Here is a 15,934-nt window from a genome sequence, read left to right as displayed (position 1 = left end):
GCCACCGTGCTGCCCTGAACAGTGTCTGGATCAGAACCTGTTCTCTCTGGGCCGGGACCCTGCTCTCTCTGGGCCGGGACCTTGTTCTCTCTGGGTCAGACCCTGTTCTCTTTGGGTCAGACCCTGTTCTCTTTGGGTCAGACCCTGTTCTCTCTGGGTCAGACCCTGTTCTCTCTGGGTCAGACCCTGTTCACTCTGGATCAGACCCTGTTCCCTCTGGGTCAGACTCTGCTCTCTCTGGGCCGGGACCCTGCTCTCTCTGGGTCAGACCCTGTTCACTTTGGGTCAGACCCTGTTCTCTCTGGGTCAGACCCTGTTCTCTCTGGGTCAGACCCTGTTCTCTCTGGGTCAGACCCTGTTCTCTCTGGGTCAGACCCTGTTCTCTCTGGGTTCGACCCTGTTCACTCTGGGTCAGACACTGCTCTCTCTGGGTCAGACTCTGTTCTCACTGGGTCAGACCCTGTTCTCTCTGGGTCAGACCCTGTTCCCTGGGACAGACTCTGTTCTCTCTGGGTCAGCCTCTGATCACTCTGGGTCAGACCCTGTTCTCTCTGGGCCAGGACACTGCCCTCTCTGGGTCTGTCCCTGTTCTCTCTGGGTTAGACACTGTTCTCTCTGGGCCAGAACTGTGTTCTCTCTGGGTCTGACACTGTTCTCTCTTGGTCAGACCCTGTTCTCTCTGGGACAGACCCTGTTCTCTCTGGGTCAGACCCTGTTCTCTCTGGGTTAGACCCTTTTCTCTCTGGGTGAGGCCCTGTTCTCTCTGGGTCAGACCCTGTTCTCTCTGGGTCAGACCCTCTTCTCTCTGGGTGGGACCCTCTTCTCTCTGGGTGGGACCCTCTTCTCTCTGGGTGGGACCCTGTTCTCTCTGCGTTAGACCCTGTTCTCTCTGGCTCGGACCCTGTTCTCTCTGGCTCGGACCTTGTTCTCTCTGGCTCGGACCCTGTTCTCTCTGGGTCAGACCCTGTTCTCTCCGGGTCAGACCCTGTTCACTCTGGGTCAGAACCTGTTCTCTCTGGGTTAGACCCTGTTCTCTCTGGGTTAGACCCCGTTCTCTCTGGCTTGGACCCTGTTCTCTCTGGGTCAGACCCTGTTCGCTCTGGGTCAGAACCTGTTCTCTCTGGGTGGGACCCTGTTCTCTCTGGGTTAAACCTGTTCTCTCTGGCTCGGACCCTGTTCTCTCTGGGTGGGACCCTCTTCTCTCTTCGCCGGACCCTGTTCACTCTGGGTCAGAACCTGTTCTCTCTGGGTGGCACCCTGTTCTCTCTGGGTTAGACTCTGTTCTCTCTGGGTCGGACCCTGTTCTCTCTGGGTCAGACCCTGTTCTCTCTGGGTGGGACCCTCTTCTCTCTTCGCCGGACCCTGTTCACTCTGGGTCAGAACCTGTTCTCTCTGGGTCAGACCTGGTTCTCTGTGGGTCAGACCCCATTCTCTCTAGGTCAGTCCCTGTTCTCTCTGGGTCAGTCCCTGTTCCCTCTGGGTCAGACTTGGTTCTCTGTGGGTCAGACCCCATTCTCTCTGGGTCAGGCCCTGTTATCTCTGTGCCGTGACACTGTTGCCTCTCGGTCAGACCTAGTTCTCTCTGGGTCAGACCCTGTTCTCTCTGGGACAGGCCCCGTTCTCTCTGGGTCGGAACCTGTTCTCTCCGTAACCCAATACCCCTCCTAACCTTTTTTGGACACTAAGGGCAATTTATCATGGCCAATCCACCTAACCCGCACATCTATGGACTGTGGGAGGAAACCGGAGCACCCGGGGGAAGGGAAGAACATGCAGACGCCACACAGACAGTGACCCAGCGGGTAATCGATCCTGGGACCCTGTCGCTGTGAAGCAACAGTGCTATCCACGAGCCACCGTGCTGCCCTGAACAGTGTCTGGATCAGAACCTGTTCTCTCTGGGCCGGGACCCTGCTCTCTCTGGGCCGGGACCCTGTTCTCTCTGGGCCAGACCCTGTTCTCTTTGGGTCAGACCCTGTTCTCTTTGGGTCAGACCCTGTTCTCTCTGGGTCAGACCCTGTTCTCTCTGGGTCAGACCCTGTTCACTCTGGATCAGACCCTGTTCCCTCTGGGTCAGACTCTGCTCTCTCTGGGTCAGACCCTGTTCACTTTGGGTCAGACCCTGTTCTCCCTGGGTCAGACCCTGTTCTCTCTGGGTCAGTCCCTGTTCCCTGGGACAGACTCTGTTCTCTCTGGGTCAGCCTCTGATCACTCTGGGTCAGACCCTGTTCTCTCTGGGCCAGGACACTGCCCTCTCTGGGTCTGACCCTGTTCTCTCTGGGTTAGACACTGTTCTCTCTGGGCCGGAACTGTGTTCTCTCTGGGTCTGACACTGTTCTCTCTTGGTCAGACCCTGTTCTCTCTGGGTCAGACCCTGTTCTCTCTGGGTCAGACCCTGTTCTCTCTGGGTTAGACCCTTTTCTCTCTGGGTGAGGCCCTGTTCTCTCTGGGTCAGACCCTGTTCTCTCTGCGTCAGACCCTCTTCTCTCTGGGTGGGACCCTCTTCTCTCTGGGTGGGACCCTCTTCTCTCTGGGTGGGACCCTGTTCTCTCTGCGTTAGACCCTGTTCTCTCTGGCTCGGACCCTGTTCTCTCTGGCTCGGACCTTGTTCTCTCTGGCTCGGACCCTGTTCTCTCTGGGTCAGACCCTGTTCTCTCCGGGTCAGACCCTGTTCACTCTGGGTCAGAACCTGTTCTCTCTGGGTTAGACCCTGTTCTCTCTGGGTTAGACCCTGTTCTCTCTGGCTTGGACCCTGTTCTCTCTGGGTCAGATCCTGTTCACTCTGGGTCAGAACCTGTTCTCTCTGGGTGGGACCCTGTTCTCTCTGGGTTAAACCTGTTCTCTCTGGCTCGGACCCTGTTCTCTCTGGGTGAGACCCTGTTCTCTCTGGGTCAGACCCTGTTCTCTCTGGGTGGGACCCTCTTCTCTCTTCGCCGGACCCTGTTCATTCTGGGTCAGAACCTGTTCTCTCTGGGTGGCACCCTGTTCTCTCTGGGTTAGACTCTGTTCTCTCTGGGTCGGACCCTGTTCTCTCTGGGTCAGACCCTGTTCTCTCTGGGTGGGACCCTCTTCTCTCTTCGCCGGACCCTGTTCACTCTGGGTCAGAACCTGTTCTCTCTGGGTCAGACCTGGTTCTCTGTGGGTCAGACCCCATTCTCTCTGGGTCAGTCCCTGTTCTCTCTGGGTCAGTCCCTGTTCCCTCTGGGTCAGACTTGGTTCTCTGTGGGTCAGACCCCATTCTCTCTGGGTCAGGCCCTGTTATCTCTGTGCCGTGACACTGTTGCCTCTCGGTCAGACCTAGTTCTCTCTGGGTCAGACCCTGTTCTCTCTGGGCCAGGCCCCGTTCTCTCTGGGTCGGAACCTGTTCTCTCCGTAACCCAATACCCCTCCTAACCTTTTTTGGACACTAAGGGCAATTTATCATGGCCAATCCACCTAACCCGCACATCTATGGACTGTGGGAGGAAACCGGAGCACCCGGGGGAAGGGAAGAACATGCAGACGCCACACAGACAGTGACCCAGCGGGTAATCGATCCTGGGACCCTGTCGCTGTGAAGCAACAGTGCTATCCACGAGCCACCGTGCTGCCCTGAACAGTGTCTGGATCAGAACCTGTTCTCTCTGGGCCGGGACCCTGCTCTCTCTGGGCCGGGACCCTGTTCCCTCTGGGTCAGACTCTGCTCTCTCTGGGTCAGACCCTGTTCACTTTGGGTCAGACCCTGTTCTCCCTGGGTCAGACCCTGTTCTCTCTGGGTCAGTCCCTGTTCTCTCTGGGTCAGTCCCTGTTCTCTCTGGGTCAGCCTCTGATCTCTCTGGGTCAGACCCTGTTCTCTCTGGGCCAGGACACTGTCCTCTCTGGGTCTGACCCTGTTCTCTCTGGGTCAGACCCTGTTCTCTCTGGGCCGGGACTGTGTTCTCTCTGGGTCAGACACTGTTCTCTCTGGGTCAGACACTGTTCTTTCTGGGCCGGGACCCTGTTCTCTCTGGGTCAGACCCTGTTCTCTCTGAGCCGGGACTGTGTTCTCTTTGGGACGGGGTCCTGTTCTCTCTGAGCCGGGACTGTGTTCTCTTTGGGCCGGGGTCCTGTTCTCTCTGGGCCGGGACCCTGTTCTCTCTGGGCTGAGACCCTGTTCTCTCTGGGCCGGTACCCTGTTCTCTCTGGGCCGATACCCTGTTCTCTCTGGGCCGATACCCTGTTCTCTCTGGGCCGATACCCTGTTCTCTCTGGGCCGATACCCTGTTCTCTCTGGGCCGGGACCCTGTTCTCTCTGGGCCGGAACACTGTTCTCTCTGGGCCGGGACCCTGTTCTCTCTGGGCCGATACCCTGTTCTCTCTGGGCCGGAACACTGTTCTCTCTGGGTCAGACCCTGTTCTCTCTGGGCCGGGACCCTGTTCTCTCTGGGTCGGACCCTGTTCTCTCTGGGCCGGGACCCTGTTCTCTCTGGGCCGGGACCCTGCTCTCTCTGGGTCAGACCCTGTTCTCTCTGGGTCGGGACCCTGCTCCCTCTGGGTCAGACCCGGTTCTCTCTGGGTCGGAACCTGTTCTCTCCGTAACCCAATACCCCTCCTAACCTTTCTTGGACACTAACGGCAATTTATCATGGGCAATCCACCTAACCCGCACATCTATGGACTGTGGGAGGAAACCGGAGCACCCGGGGGAAGGGAAGAACATGCAGACGCCACACAGACAGTGACCCAGCGGGTAATCGATCCTGGGATCCTGTCGCTGTGAAGCAACAGTGCTATCCACAAGCCACCGTGCTGCCCTGAACAGTGTCTGGATCAGAACCTGTTCTCTCTGGGCCGGGACCTTGCTCTCTCTGGGCCGGGACCTTGTTCTCTCTGGGTCAGACCCTGTTCTCTTTGGGTCAGACCCTGTTCTCTTTGGGTCAGACCCTGTTCTCTCTGGGTCAGACCCTGTTCTCTCTGGGTCAGACCCTGTTCACTCTGGATCAGACCCTGTTCCCTCTGGGTCAGACTCTGCTCTCTCTGGGCCGGGACCCTGCTCTCTCTGGGTCAGACCCTGTTCACTTTGGGTCAGACCCTGTTCTCTCTGGGTCAGACCCTGTTCTCTCTGGGTCAGACCCTGTTCTCTCTGGGTCAGACCCTGTTCTCTCTGGGTTCGACCCTGTTCACTCTGGGTCAGACACTGCTCTCTCTGGGTCAGACTCTGTTCTCACTGGGTCAGACCCTGTTCTCTCTGGGTCAGACCCTGTTCCCTGGGACAGACTCTGTTCTCTCTGGGTCAGCCTCTGATCACTCTGGGTCAGACCCTGTTCTCTCTGGGCCAGGACACTGCCCTCTCTGGGTCTGTCCCTGTTCTCTCTGGGTTAGACACTGTTCTCTCTGGGCCAGAACTGTGTTCTCTCTGGGTCTGACACTGTTCTCTCTTGGTCAGACCCTGTTCTCTCTGGGACAGACCCTGTTCTCTCTGGGTCAGACCCTGTTCTCTCTGGGTTAGACCCTTTTCTCTCTGGGTGAGGCCCTGTTCTCTCTGGGTCAGACCCTGTTCTCTCTGGGTCAGACCCTCTTCTCTCTGGGTGGGACCCTCTTCTCTCTGGGTGGGACCCTCTTCTCTCTGGGTGGGACCCTGTTCTCTCTGCGTTAGACCCTGTTCTCTCTGGCTCGGACCCTGTTCTCTCTGGCTCGGACCTTGTTCTCTCTGGCTCGGACCCTGTTCTCTCTGGGTCAGACCCTGTTCTCTCCGGGTCAGACCCTGTTCACTCTGGGTCAGAACCTGTTCTCTCTGGGTTAGACCCTGTTCTCTCTGGGTTAGACCCCGTTCTCTCTGGCTTGGACCCTGTTCTCTCTGGGTCAGACCCTGTTCGCTCTGGGTCAGAACCTGTTCTCTCTGGGTGGGACCCTGTTCTCTCTGGGTTAAACCTGTTCTCTCTGGCTCGGACCCTGTTCTCTCTGGGTGGGACCCTCTTCTCTCTTCGCCGGACCCTGTTCACTCTGGGTCAGAACCTGTTCTCTCTGGGTGGCACCCTGTTCTCTCTGGGTTAGACTCTGTTCTCTCTGGGTCGGACCCTGTTCTCTCTGGGTCAGACCCTGTTCTCTCTGGGTGGGACCCTCTTCTCTCTTCGCCGGACCCTGTTCACTCTGGGTCAGAACCTGTTCTCTCTGGGTCAGACCTGGTTCTCTGTGGGTCAGACCCCATTCTCTCTAGGTCAGTCCCTGTTCTCTCTGGGTCAGTCCCTGTTCCCTCTGGGTCAGACTTGGTTCTCTGTGGGTCAGACCCCATTCTCTCTGGGTCAGGCCCTGTTATCTCTGTGCCGTGACACTGTTGCCTCTCGGTCAGACCTAGTTCTCTCTGGGTCAGACCCTGTTCTCTCTGGGACAGGCCCCGTTCTCTCTGGGTCGGAACCTGTTCTCTCCGTAACCCAATACCCCTCCTAACCTTTTTTGGACACTAAGGGCAATTTATCATGGCCAATCCACCTAACCCGCACATCTATGGACTGTGGGAGGAAACCGGAGCACCCGGGGGAAGGGAAGAACATGCAGACGCCACACAGACAGTGACCCAGCGGGTAATCGATCCTGGGACCCTGTCGCTGTGAAGCAACAGTGCTATCCACGAGCCACCGTGCTGCCCTGAACAGTGTCTGGATCAGAACCTGTTCTCTCTGGGCCGGGACCCTGCTCTCTCTGGGCCGGGACCCTGTTCTCTCTGGGCCAGACCCTGTTCTCTTTGGGTCAGACCCTGTTCTCTTTGGGTCAGACCCTGTTCTCTCTGGGTCAGACCCTGTTCTCTCTGGGTCAGACCCTGTTCACTCTGGATCAGACCCTGTTCCCTCTGGGTCAGACTCTGCTCTCTCTGGGTCAGACCCTGTTCACTTTGGGTCAGACCCTGTTCTCCCTGGGTCAGACCCTGTTCTCTCTGGGTCAGTCCCTGTTCCCTGGGACAGACTCTGTTCTCTCTGGGTCAGCCTCTGATCACTCTGGGTCAGACCCTGTTCTCTCTGGGCCAGGACACTGCCCTCTCTGGGTCTGACCCTGTTCTCTCTGGGTTAGACACTGTTCTCTCTGGGCCGGAACTGTGTTCTCTCTGGGTCTGACACTGTTCTCTCTTGGTCAGACCCTGTTCTCTCTGGGTCAGACCCTGTTCTCTCTGGGTCAGACCCTGTTCTCTCTGGGTTAGACCCTTTTCTCTCTGGGTGAGGCCCTGTTCTCTCTGGGTCAGACCCTGTTCTCTCTGCGTCAGACCCTCTTCTCTCTGGGTGGGACCCTCTTCTCTCTGGGTGGGACCCTCTTCTCTCTGGGTGGGACCCTGTTCTCTCTGCGTTAGACCCTGTTCTCTCTGGCTCGGACCCTGTTCTCTCTGGCTCGGACCTTGTTCTCTCTGGCTCGGACCCTGTTCTCTCTGGGTCAGACCCTGTTCTCTCCGGGTCAGACCCTGTTCACTCTGGGTCAGAACCTGTTCTCTCTGGGTTAGACCCTGTTCTCTCTGGGTTAGACCCTGTTCTCTCTGGCTTGGACCCTGTTCTCTCTGGGTCAGATCCTGTTCACTCTGGGTCAGAACCTGTTCTCTCTGGGTGGGACCCTGTTCTCTCTGGGTTAAACCTGTTCTCTCTGGCTCGGACCCTGTTCTCTCTGGGTGAGACCCTGTTCTCTCTGGGTCAGACCCTGTTCTCTCTGGGTGGGACCCTCTTCTCTCTTCGCCGGACCCTGTTCATTCTGGGTCAGAACCTGTTCTCTCTGGGTGGCACCCTGTTCTCTCTGGGTTAGACTCTGTTCTCTCTGGGTCGGACCCTGTTCTCTCTGGGTCAGACCCTGTTCTCTCTGGGTGGGACCCTCTTCTCTCTTCGCCGGACCCTGTTCACTCTGGGTCAGAACCTGTTCTCTCTGGGTCAGACCTGGTTCTCTGTGGGTCAGACCCCATTCTCTCTGGGTCAGTCCCTGTTCTCTCTGGGTCAGTCCCTGTTCCCTCTGGGTCAGACTTGGTTCTCTGTGGGTCAGACCCCATTCTCTCTGGGTCAGGCCCTGTTATCTCTGTGCCGTGACACTGTTGCCTCTCGGTCAGACCTAGTTCTCTCTGGGTCAGACCCTGTTCTCTCTGGGCCAGGCCCCGTTCTCTCTGGGTCGGAACCTGTTCTCTCCGTAACCCAATACCCCTCCTAACCTTTTTTGGACACTAAGGGCAATTTATCATGGCCAATCCACCTAACCCGCACATCTATGGACTGTGGGAGGAAACCGGAGCACCCGGGGGAAGGGAAGAACATGCAGACGCCACACAGACAGTGACCCAGCGGGTAATCGATCCTGGGACCCTGTCGCTGTGAAGCAACAGTGCTATCCACGAGCCACCGTGCTGCCCTGAACAGTGTCTGGATCAGAACCTGTTCTCTCTGGGCCGGGACCCTGCTCTCTCTGGGCCGGGACCCTGTTCCCTCTGGGTCAGACTCTGCTCTCTCTGGGTCAGACCCTGTTCACTTTGGGTCAGACCCTGTTCTCCCTGGGTCAGACCCTGTTCTCTCTGGGTCAGTCCCTGTTCTCTCTGGGTCAGTCCCTGTTCTCTCTGGGTCAGCCTCTGATCTCTCTGGGTCAGACCCTGTTCTCTCTGGGCCAGGACACTGTCCTCTCTGGGTCTGACCCTGTTCTCTCTGGGTCAGACCCTGTTCTCTCTGGGCCGGGACTGTGTTCTCTCTGGGTCAGACACTGTTCTCTCTGGGTCAGACACTGTTCTTTCTGGGCCGGGACCCTGTTCTCTCTGGGTCAGACCCTGTTCTCTCTGAGCCGGGACTGTGTTCTCTTTGGGACGGGGTCCTGTTCTCTCTGAGCCGGGACTGTGTTCTCTTTGGGCCGGGGTCCTGTTCTCTCTGGGCCGGGACCCTGTTCTCTCTGGGCCGAGACCCTGTTCTCTCTGGGCCGGTACCCTGTTCTCTCTGGGCCGATACCCTGTTCTCTCTGGGCCGATACCCTGTTCTCTCTGGGCCGATACCCTGTTCTCTCTGGGCCGATACCCTGTTCTCTCTGGGCCGGGACCCTGTTCTCTCTGGGCCGGAACACTGTTCTCTCTGGGCCGGGACCCTGTTCTCTCTGGGCCGATACCCTGTTCTCTCTGGGCCGGAACACTGTTCTCTCTGGGTCAGACCCTGTTCTCTCTGGGCCGGGACCCTGTTCTCTCTGGGTCGGACCCTGTTCTCTCTGGGCCGGGACCCTGTTCTCTCTGGGCCGGGACCCTGCTCTCTCTGGGTCAGACCCTGTTCTCTCTGGGTCGGGACCCTGCTCCCTCTGGGTCAGACCCGGTTCTCTCTGGGTCGGAACCTGTTCTCTCCGTAACCCAATACCCCTCCTAACCTTTCTTGGACACTAACGGCAATTTATCATGGCCAATCCACCTAACCCGCACATCTATGGACTGTGGGAGGAAACCGGAGCACCCGGGGGAAGGGAAGAACATGCAGACGCCACACAGACAGTGACCCAGCGGGTAATCGATCCTGGGATCCTGTCGCTGTGAAGCAACAGTGCTATCCACAAGCCACCGTGCTGCCCTGAACAGTGTCTGGATCAGAACCTGTTCTCTCTGGGCCGGGACCTTGCTCTCTCTGGGCCGGGACCTTGTTCTCTCTGGGTCAGACCCTGTTCTCTTTGGGTCAGACCCTGTTCTCTTTGGGTCAGACCCTGTTCTCTCTGGGTCAGACCCTGTTCTCTCTGGGTCAGACCCTGTTCACTCTGGATCAGACCCTGTTCCCTCTGGGTCAGACTCTGCTCTCTCTGGGCCGGGACCCTGCTCTCTCTGGGTCAGACCCTGTTCACTTTGGGTCAGACCCTGTTCTCTCTGGGTCAGACCCTGTTCTCTCTGGGTCAGACCCTGTTCTCTCTGGGTCAGACCCTGTTCTCTCTGGGTTCGACCCTGTTCACTCTGGGTCAGACACTGTTCTCTCTGGGTCAGACTCTGTTCTCTCTGGGTCAGACCCTGTTCTCTCTGGGTCAGACCCTGTTCCCTGGGACAGACTCTGTTCTCTCTGGGTCAGCCTCTGATCTCTCTGGGTCTGACCCTGTTCTCTCTGGGTCAGACCCTGTTCTCTCTGGGTCAGACACTGTTCTCTCTGGGCCGGGACACTGCTCTCTCTGGGCCGGGACCCTGTTCTCTCTGGGCCGGGACCCTGTTCTCTCTGGGCCGGGACCCTGTTCACTCTGGGCCGGGACCCTGTTCTCTCTGGGCCGATACCCCGTTCTCTCTGGGCCGGGACCCTGTTCACTCTGGGCCGGGACTGTGTTCTCTCTGGGCCAGGAACCTGTTCTCTCTGGGCCAGGACCCTGTTCTCTCTGGGCCAGGACCCTGTTCTCTCTGGGTCGGGACCCTGTTCTCTCTGGGCCAGGACCCTGTTCTCTCTGGGTCGGGACCCTGTTCTCTCTGGGTCGGGACCCTGTTCTCTCTGGGTCGGGACCCTGTTCTCTCTGGGCCGGGACCCTGTTCTCTCTGGGCCAGGACACTGTTCTCTCTGGGCCGGGACCCTGCTCTCTCTGGGTCGGACCCTGTTCTCTCTGGGCCGGGACCCTGTTCTCTCTGGGTCGGACCCTGTTCTCTCTGGGCCGGTACCCTGTTCTCTCTGGGCCGGGACCCTGTTCTCTCTGGGTCAGGCCCTGTTCTCTCTGGGTCGGGACCCTGCTCCCTCTGGGTCAGACCCGGTTCTCTCTGGGTCAGACCCGGTTCTCTCTGGGTCGGAACCTGTTCTCTCCGTAACCCAATACCCCTCCTAACCTTTTTTGGACACTAAGGGCAATTTATCATGGCCAATCCACCTAACCCGCACATCTATGGACTGTGGGAGGGAACCGGAGCACCCGGGGGAATGGAAGAACATGCAGACGCCACACAGACAGTGACCCAGCGGGTAATCGATCCTGGGACCCTGTCGCTGTGAAGCAACAGTGCTATCCATAAGCCACCGTGCTGCCCTGAACAGTGTCTGGATCAGAACCTGTTCTCTCTGGGCCGAGACCCTGCTCTCTCTGGGCCGGGACCCTGTTCTCTCTGGGTCAGACCCTGTTCTCTTTGGGTCAGACCCTGTTCTCTCTGGGTCAGACCCTGTTCTCTTTGGGTCAGACCCTGTTCACTCTGGGTCAGACCCTGTTCACTCTGGGTCAGACCCTCTTCCCTCTGGGTCAGACTCTGCTCTCTCTGGGCCGGGACCCTGTTCACTCTGGGTCAGACACTGTTCTCTCTGGGTCAGACTCTGTTCTCTCTGGGTCAGACCCTGTTCCCTGGGTCAGACTCTGTTCTCTCTCGGTCAGCCTCTGATCTCTCTGGGTCAGACCCTGTTCTCTCTGGGCCAGGACACTGCCCTCTCTGGGTCTGACCCTGTTCTCTCTGGGTCAGACCCTGTTCTCTCTGGGTCAGACACTGTTCTCTCTGGGCCGGGACTGTGTTCTCTCTGGGTCAGACACTGTTCTCTCTGGGTCAGACACTGTTCTCTCTGGGCCGGGACTGTGTTCTCTCTGGGTCAGACACTGTTCTCTCTGGGTCAGACCCTGTTCTCTCTGGGTCAGACCCTGTTCTCTCTGGGTCAGACCCTGTTCCCTCTGGGCCGGGACCCTGTTCCCTCTGGGCCGGGACCCTGTTCTCTCTGGGCCGGGACCCTGTTCTCTCTGGGCTGGGACCCTGTTCTCTCTGGGTCAGACCCTGTTTTCTCTGGGTCAGACCCTGTTCTCTCTGGGTCAGACCCTGTTCTCTCTGGGTTAGACCCTGTTCTCTTTGGGTTAAACCCTGTTCTCTTTGGGTTAAACCCTGTTCTCTCTGGGTCCGACCCTGTTCTCTCTGGGTCAGAGCCTGTTCTCTCTGGGTCAGACCCTGTTCTCTCTGGGCCAATACCCTGTTCTCTCTGGGCCGGGACCCTGTTCTCTCTGGGCCGGGACTCTGTTCTCTCTGGGTCAGACCCTGTTCTCTCTGGGTCAGACCCTGTTCTCAGTGGGCCGGGACCCTGTTCTCTCTGGGTCGGGCCCCTGTTCTCTCTGGGCCGGGACTCTGTTCTCTCTGGGTCAGACCCTGTTCTCTCTGGGCCGGGACCCTGTTCTCTCTGGGCCGGGACCTTGTTCTCTCTGGGTCAGATGCTGTTCTCTCTGGGCCGATACCCTGTTCTCTCTGGGCCGGGACCCTGTTCTCTCTGGGTCGGGCCCCTGTTCTCTCTGGGCCGGGACACTGTTCTCTCTGGGTCAGACCCTGTTCTCTCTGGGCTGGGACCATGTTCTCTCTGGGCCGGGATTCTGTTCTCTCTGGGCCGGGACCCTGTTCTCTCTGGGTCAGACCCTGTTCTCTCTGGGCCGGGACCCTGTTCTCTCTGGGTCAGACCCTGTTTTCTCTGGGTCAGACCCTGTTCTCTCTGGGTCAGACCCTGTTCTCTCTGGGTTAGACCCTGTTCTCTTTGGGTTAAACCCTGTTCTCTTTGGGTTAAACCCTGTTCTCTCTGGGTCCGACCCTGTTCTCTCTGGGTCAGAGCCTGTTCTCTCTGGGTCAGACCCTGTTCTCTCTTGGCCAATACCCTGTTCTCTCTGGGCCGGGACCCTGTTCTCTCTGGGCCGGGACTCTGTTCTCTCTGGGTCAGACCCTGTTCTCAGTGGGCCGGGACCCTGTTCTCTCTGGGTCGGGCCCCTGTTCTCTCTGGGCCGGGACTCTGTTCTCTCTGGGTCAGACCCTGTTCTCTCTGGGCCGGGACCCTGTTCTCTCTGGGCCGGGACCTTGTTCGCTCTGGGTCAGACCCTGTTCTCTCTGGGCCGGGACACTGTTCTCTCTGGGCCGGGACCTTGTTCTCTCTGGGTCAGATGCTGTTCTCTCTGGGCCGATACCCTGTTCTCTCTGGGCCGGGACCCTGTTCTCTCTGGGTCGGGCCCCTGTTCTCTCTGGGCCGGGACACTGTTCTCTCTGGGTCAGACCCTGTTCTCTCTGGGCCGGGATTCTGTTCTCTCTGGGCCGGGACCCTGTTCTCTCTGGGTCAGACCCTGTTCTCTCTGGGCCGGGACCCTGTTCTCTCTGGGTCAGACCCTGTTCTCTCTGGGCTGGGACCATGTTCTCTCTGGGTCAGACCCTGTTCTCTCTGGGACAGACCCTGTTCTCTCTGGGTCAGACCCTGTTTTCTCTGGGCTGGGACCCTGTTCTCTCTGGGCCGGGAACCTGTTCTCTCTGGGTCAGACCCTGTTCTCTCTGGGCCGGGACACTGTTCTCTCTGGGCCGGGACCTTGTTCTCTCTGGGTCAGATGCTGTTCTCTCTGGGCCGATACCCTGTTCTCTCTGGGCCGGGTCCCTGTTCTCTCTGGGTCGGGCCCCTGTTCTCTCTGGGCCGGGACACTGTTCTCTCTGGGTCAGACCCTGTTCTCTCTGGGCTGGGACCATGTTCTCTCTGGGCCGGGATTCTGTTCTCTCTGGGCCGGGACCCTGTTCTCTCTGGGTCAGACCCTGTTCTCTCTGGGCCGGGACCCTGTTCTCTCTGGGTCAGACCCTGTTCTCTCTGGGCTGGGACCATGTTCTCTCTGGGTCAGAACCTGTTCTCTCTGGGACAGACCCTGTTCTCTCTGGGTCAGACCCTGTTTTCTCTGGGCTGGGACCCTGTTCTCTCTGGGCCGGGACCCTGTTCTCTCTGGGTCAGATCATGTTCTTTCTTGGTTCGGATCTCCTTTCCCTGGGCTCAGCTCTTTGCTCTGTCACATGGTCTGTTCCCTCTTTCCTGGATCCCGATAGTTTTTTGATTCCCGGGATGAAGGTGTTGTTTTCTGAGGAAAGTTTGGAGCTGTATCCTTTGAAGCTCGAAGAGTGAGGGCCGAACTCATCTAAAGATAAGGTGGTTTGGCAGGGGATATTCTGAGAGAATGTTCCCCTTCAGGAGGGGATCGGGAACTCGGTACATAGTTTAAAAAGGTGTCGGTGCTCAGGAGGAATTTCTTCTTTGTTTTGATTGGCTCCATTCTAATAACCGCACGTCTATCATTTCCAGCATTGTTTTATACCCATGTGCGGGGAAACTAAATCCCAATGATTTCTTCCCCCTGCTGTGTCAATGTGGGATACCCTCCCCATTTTTTAAAGATCAGAATTGGCCCTGATTGGATCTGATTGGCCCTTTTAAACTTTCATCTGTTCAGCAAATAAATGTTTCACATTGGAATCGAGTTGAAATAATCGATTCCTTCACCGAGTCCAGTCCCACTGCCCAATCTTCCTAAATGCAACATCCAGAGATTCAATTCAGGCAAACACTAACTTTTGGATGTTCAGAATTAACTTCCAAACCAGGCGGATTTTAAAATCGCAGCCATTTGGGAAATGTGTGAAGGATTAGGGAGATGTTATTTGCAAAGTGAGAGTATTAATTCGAGCTGTACATTGAGGGACCGTCCGCAGGAGCTCTCCCGCCTCCCTGGGCACATTATTAAATTCGGGCTGTTTAACCGAGGTTTCAGCAACATGGGAATTTCCAACCCCTCCAGATTCACCCGTTTCCTAATTTCAACACACATTTAAACAGAAGCAAGCGGGCTCCCCCCTTACCTGTCAGCCTGTCCTTCGCAAACCTCCTGCTGCTCTCCATCCAGGGGAAGTTGAGGCCAGTGAGGCCGGCCACGCTGCCAATGCTGGGCATCGTGGACAGGGCAGCCTGGGGAACGGGGCGGTGAGCCGGGACTCTGATCACCCCGGCCGAAGCCAAGCCGTTGACGTTCATGCTCAGGTTGACACTGTAAGATCCGGACACGCCGTCTTCGTATGTAGCTCCCATGGCCGGGTAGGCAGTGGCCAGGGTGGGGTAGGCACCGCTGGCTAGGTACGCTGCCTCGGAAACTCTGGCACTGCTCTGCAGGCAGTTCTCCTGGTCGGAGCCACTCAGGATTTGGTCGATTCCGAAGCTGATGGGTTCGTGTTGAGGTTGTGCCTGTGTGGTCCCCGGCTGATCCATACTGTGCAACCCCCCCCCCCCGAAAAAAACACTCCCCCCACCCCCAGCCACCACCACCCAAAACCCCCAACAAGATCTCCCCTGGAAGACACAAACAGAAGACAGTCTTTTCAGGAGAGGCAGCCGGATACTGCGGCAGATTGACGAAGCATTGCTCCCCAGTTGGACTTGGCGAAGGTTGGACAGAGAGAGCGAGCAGGTGGGCTTTGAGAAAGAGCTGGCATTCCCCTCCAAGCTTCCTGCCACTTGCCCAGACTCTCTGTACCTCCAGTCACATAGCCCCTCTCACTGGCTGAAAACCAACAGGTCTTCCTCTGCTATTGGCTAACTCCTGGCAAATCCACAGGAAGGGGGAGCTGAGGGGCCGTGTGGATTTGACAGGAATCTTTAACGAGAGGAATCAACGCAAAACAATTGCGAACGAAAACGATTCAAACCTAAAGCCCCTTTTTTAAATTCAGCGGCCGCCTGTTAAATGGAGCAATTGTGAATGAGACAAAGTTCAGAGTTTGTCCCAGGGATGTTTGTGATCTGTGTCAGGCTCGCCTGCAGTGAGTTCAGGGTGAATGGGAGTAATACATTGCAGTTAACAGGGTCCAACACTTAACGCCTGAAACCCTCCGGATGAAGCCTCCCAGAGGCGAATTTAACTAAACAATGTCCAGGAAGAGGAGGTGTTCAGTTTGATTTAAGATGCGGTTCTGACCCTTTTCAATATTATTATTGAAATTGTACAACAATTATTAAAGCCACCGAAGGAAATTAACAACAGTATCTATTAACCAGCACCAACCACGGACTGAAAACTCTTCCAAACGAATTCGCAAACAGACCATTCCATTTCGCTGATTTGGTTTCTCTAGGGTGTTACACCCACCCCTCCCCATCATATTGTTCCGTCTTTATTCGTTTGCAAATAAATACGAGTAATTTAAAACAAAAAAAATACCCTCTTTAATAACAAATCAGAATTAGTTTTGAACCTCTCGATTGTTTTCAGTTGAAATCTCCCCGTTTCGCTCGCTGGGGAA

The 15,934-nt window shown here is 57.0% G+C and overlaps 1 protein-coding gene across 1 annotated transcript in view; it reads right to left on the bottom strand.

The window, feature by feature from the left end:
* LOC140426734 (T-cell leukemia homeobox protein 3-like) overlaps positions 1 to 14,903 on the bottom strand; it is a 250,627-nt gene extending 235,724 nt beyond the window's left edge. Inside the window, exon 1 of the mRNA XM_072511855.1 lies at positions 14,501 to 14,903. Within this exon, the coding sequence (XP_072367956.1) occupies positions 14,501 to 14,903 (403 nt within the window). The remainder of the gene's footprint in view (positions 1 to 14,500) is intronic.
* Between the last annotated feature and the right edge of the window lie 1,031 nt (positions 14,904 to 15,934).

This window comes from Scyliorhinus torazame, chromosome 7, assembly GCF_047496885.1.
Source record: "Scyliorhinus torazame isolate Kashiwa2021f chromosome 7, sScyTor2.1, whole genome shotgun sequence".
NCBI classification, from domain to species: domain Eukaryota; kingdom Metazoa; phylum Chordata; class Chondrichthyes; order Carcharhiniformes; family Scyliorhinidae; genus Scyliorhinus; species Scyliorhinus torazame.
Note: the sequence above shows the minus strand (reverse complement) of the source record. Positions and strands in the feature narration are given on the sequence as shown.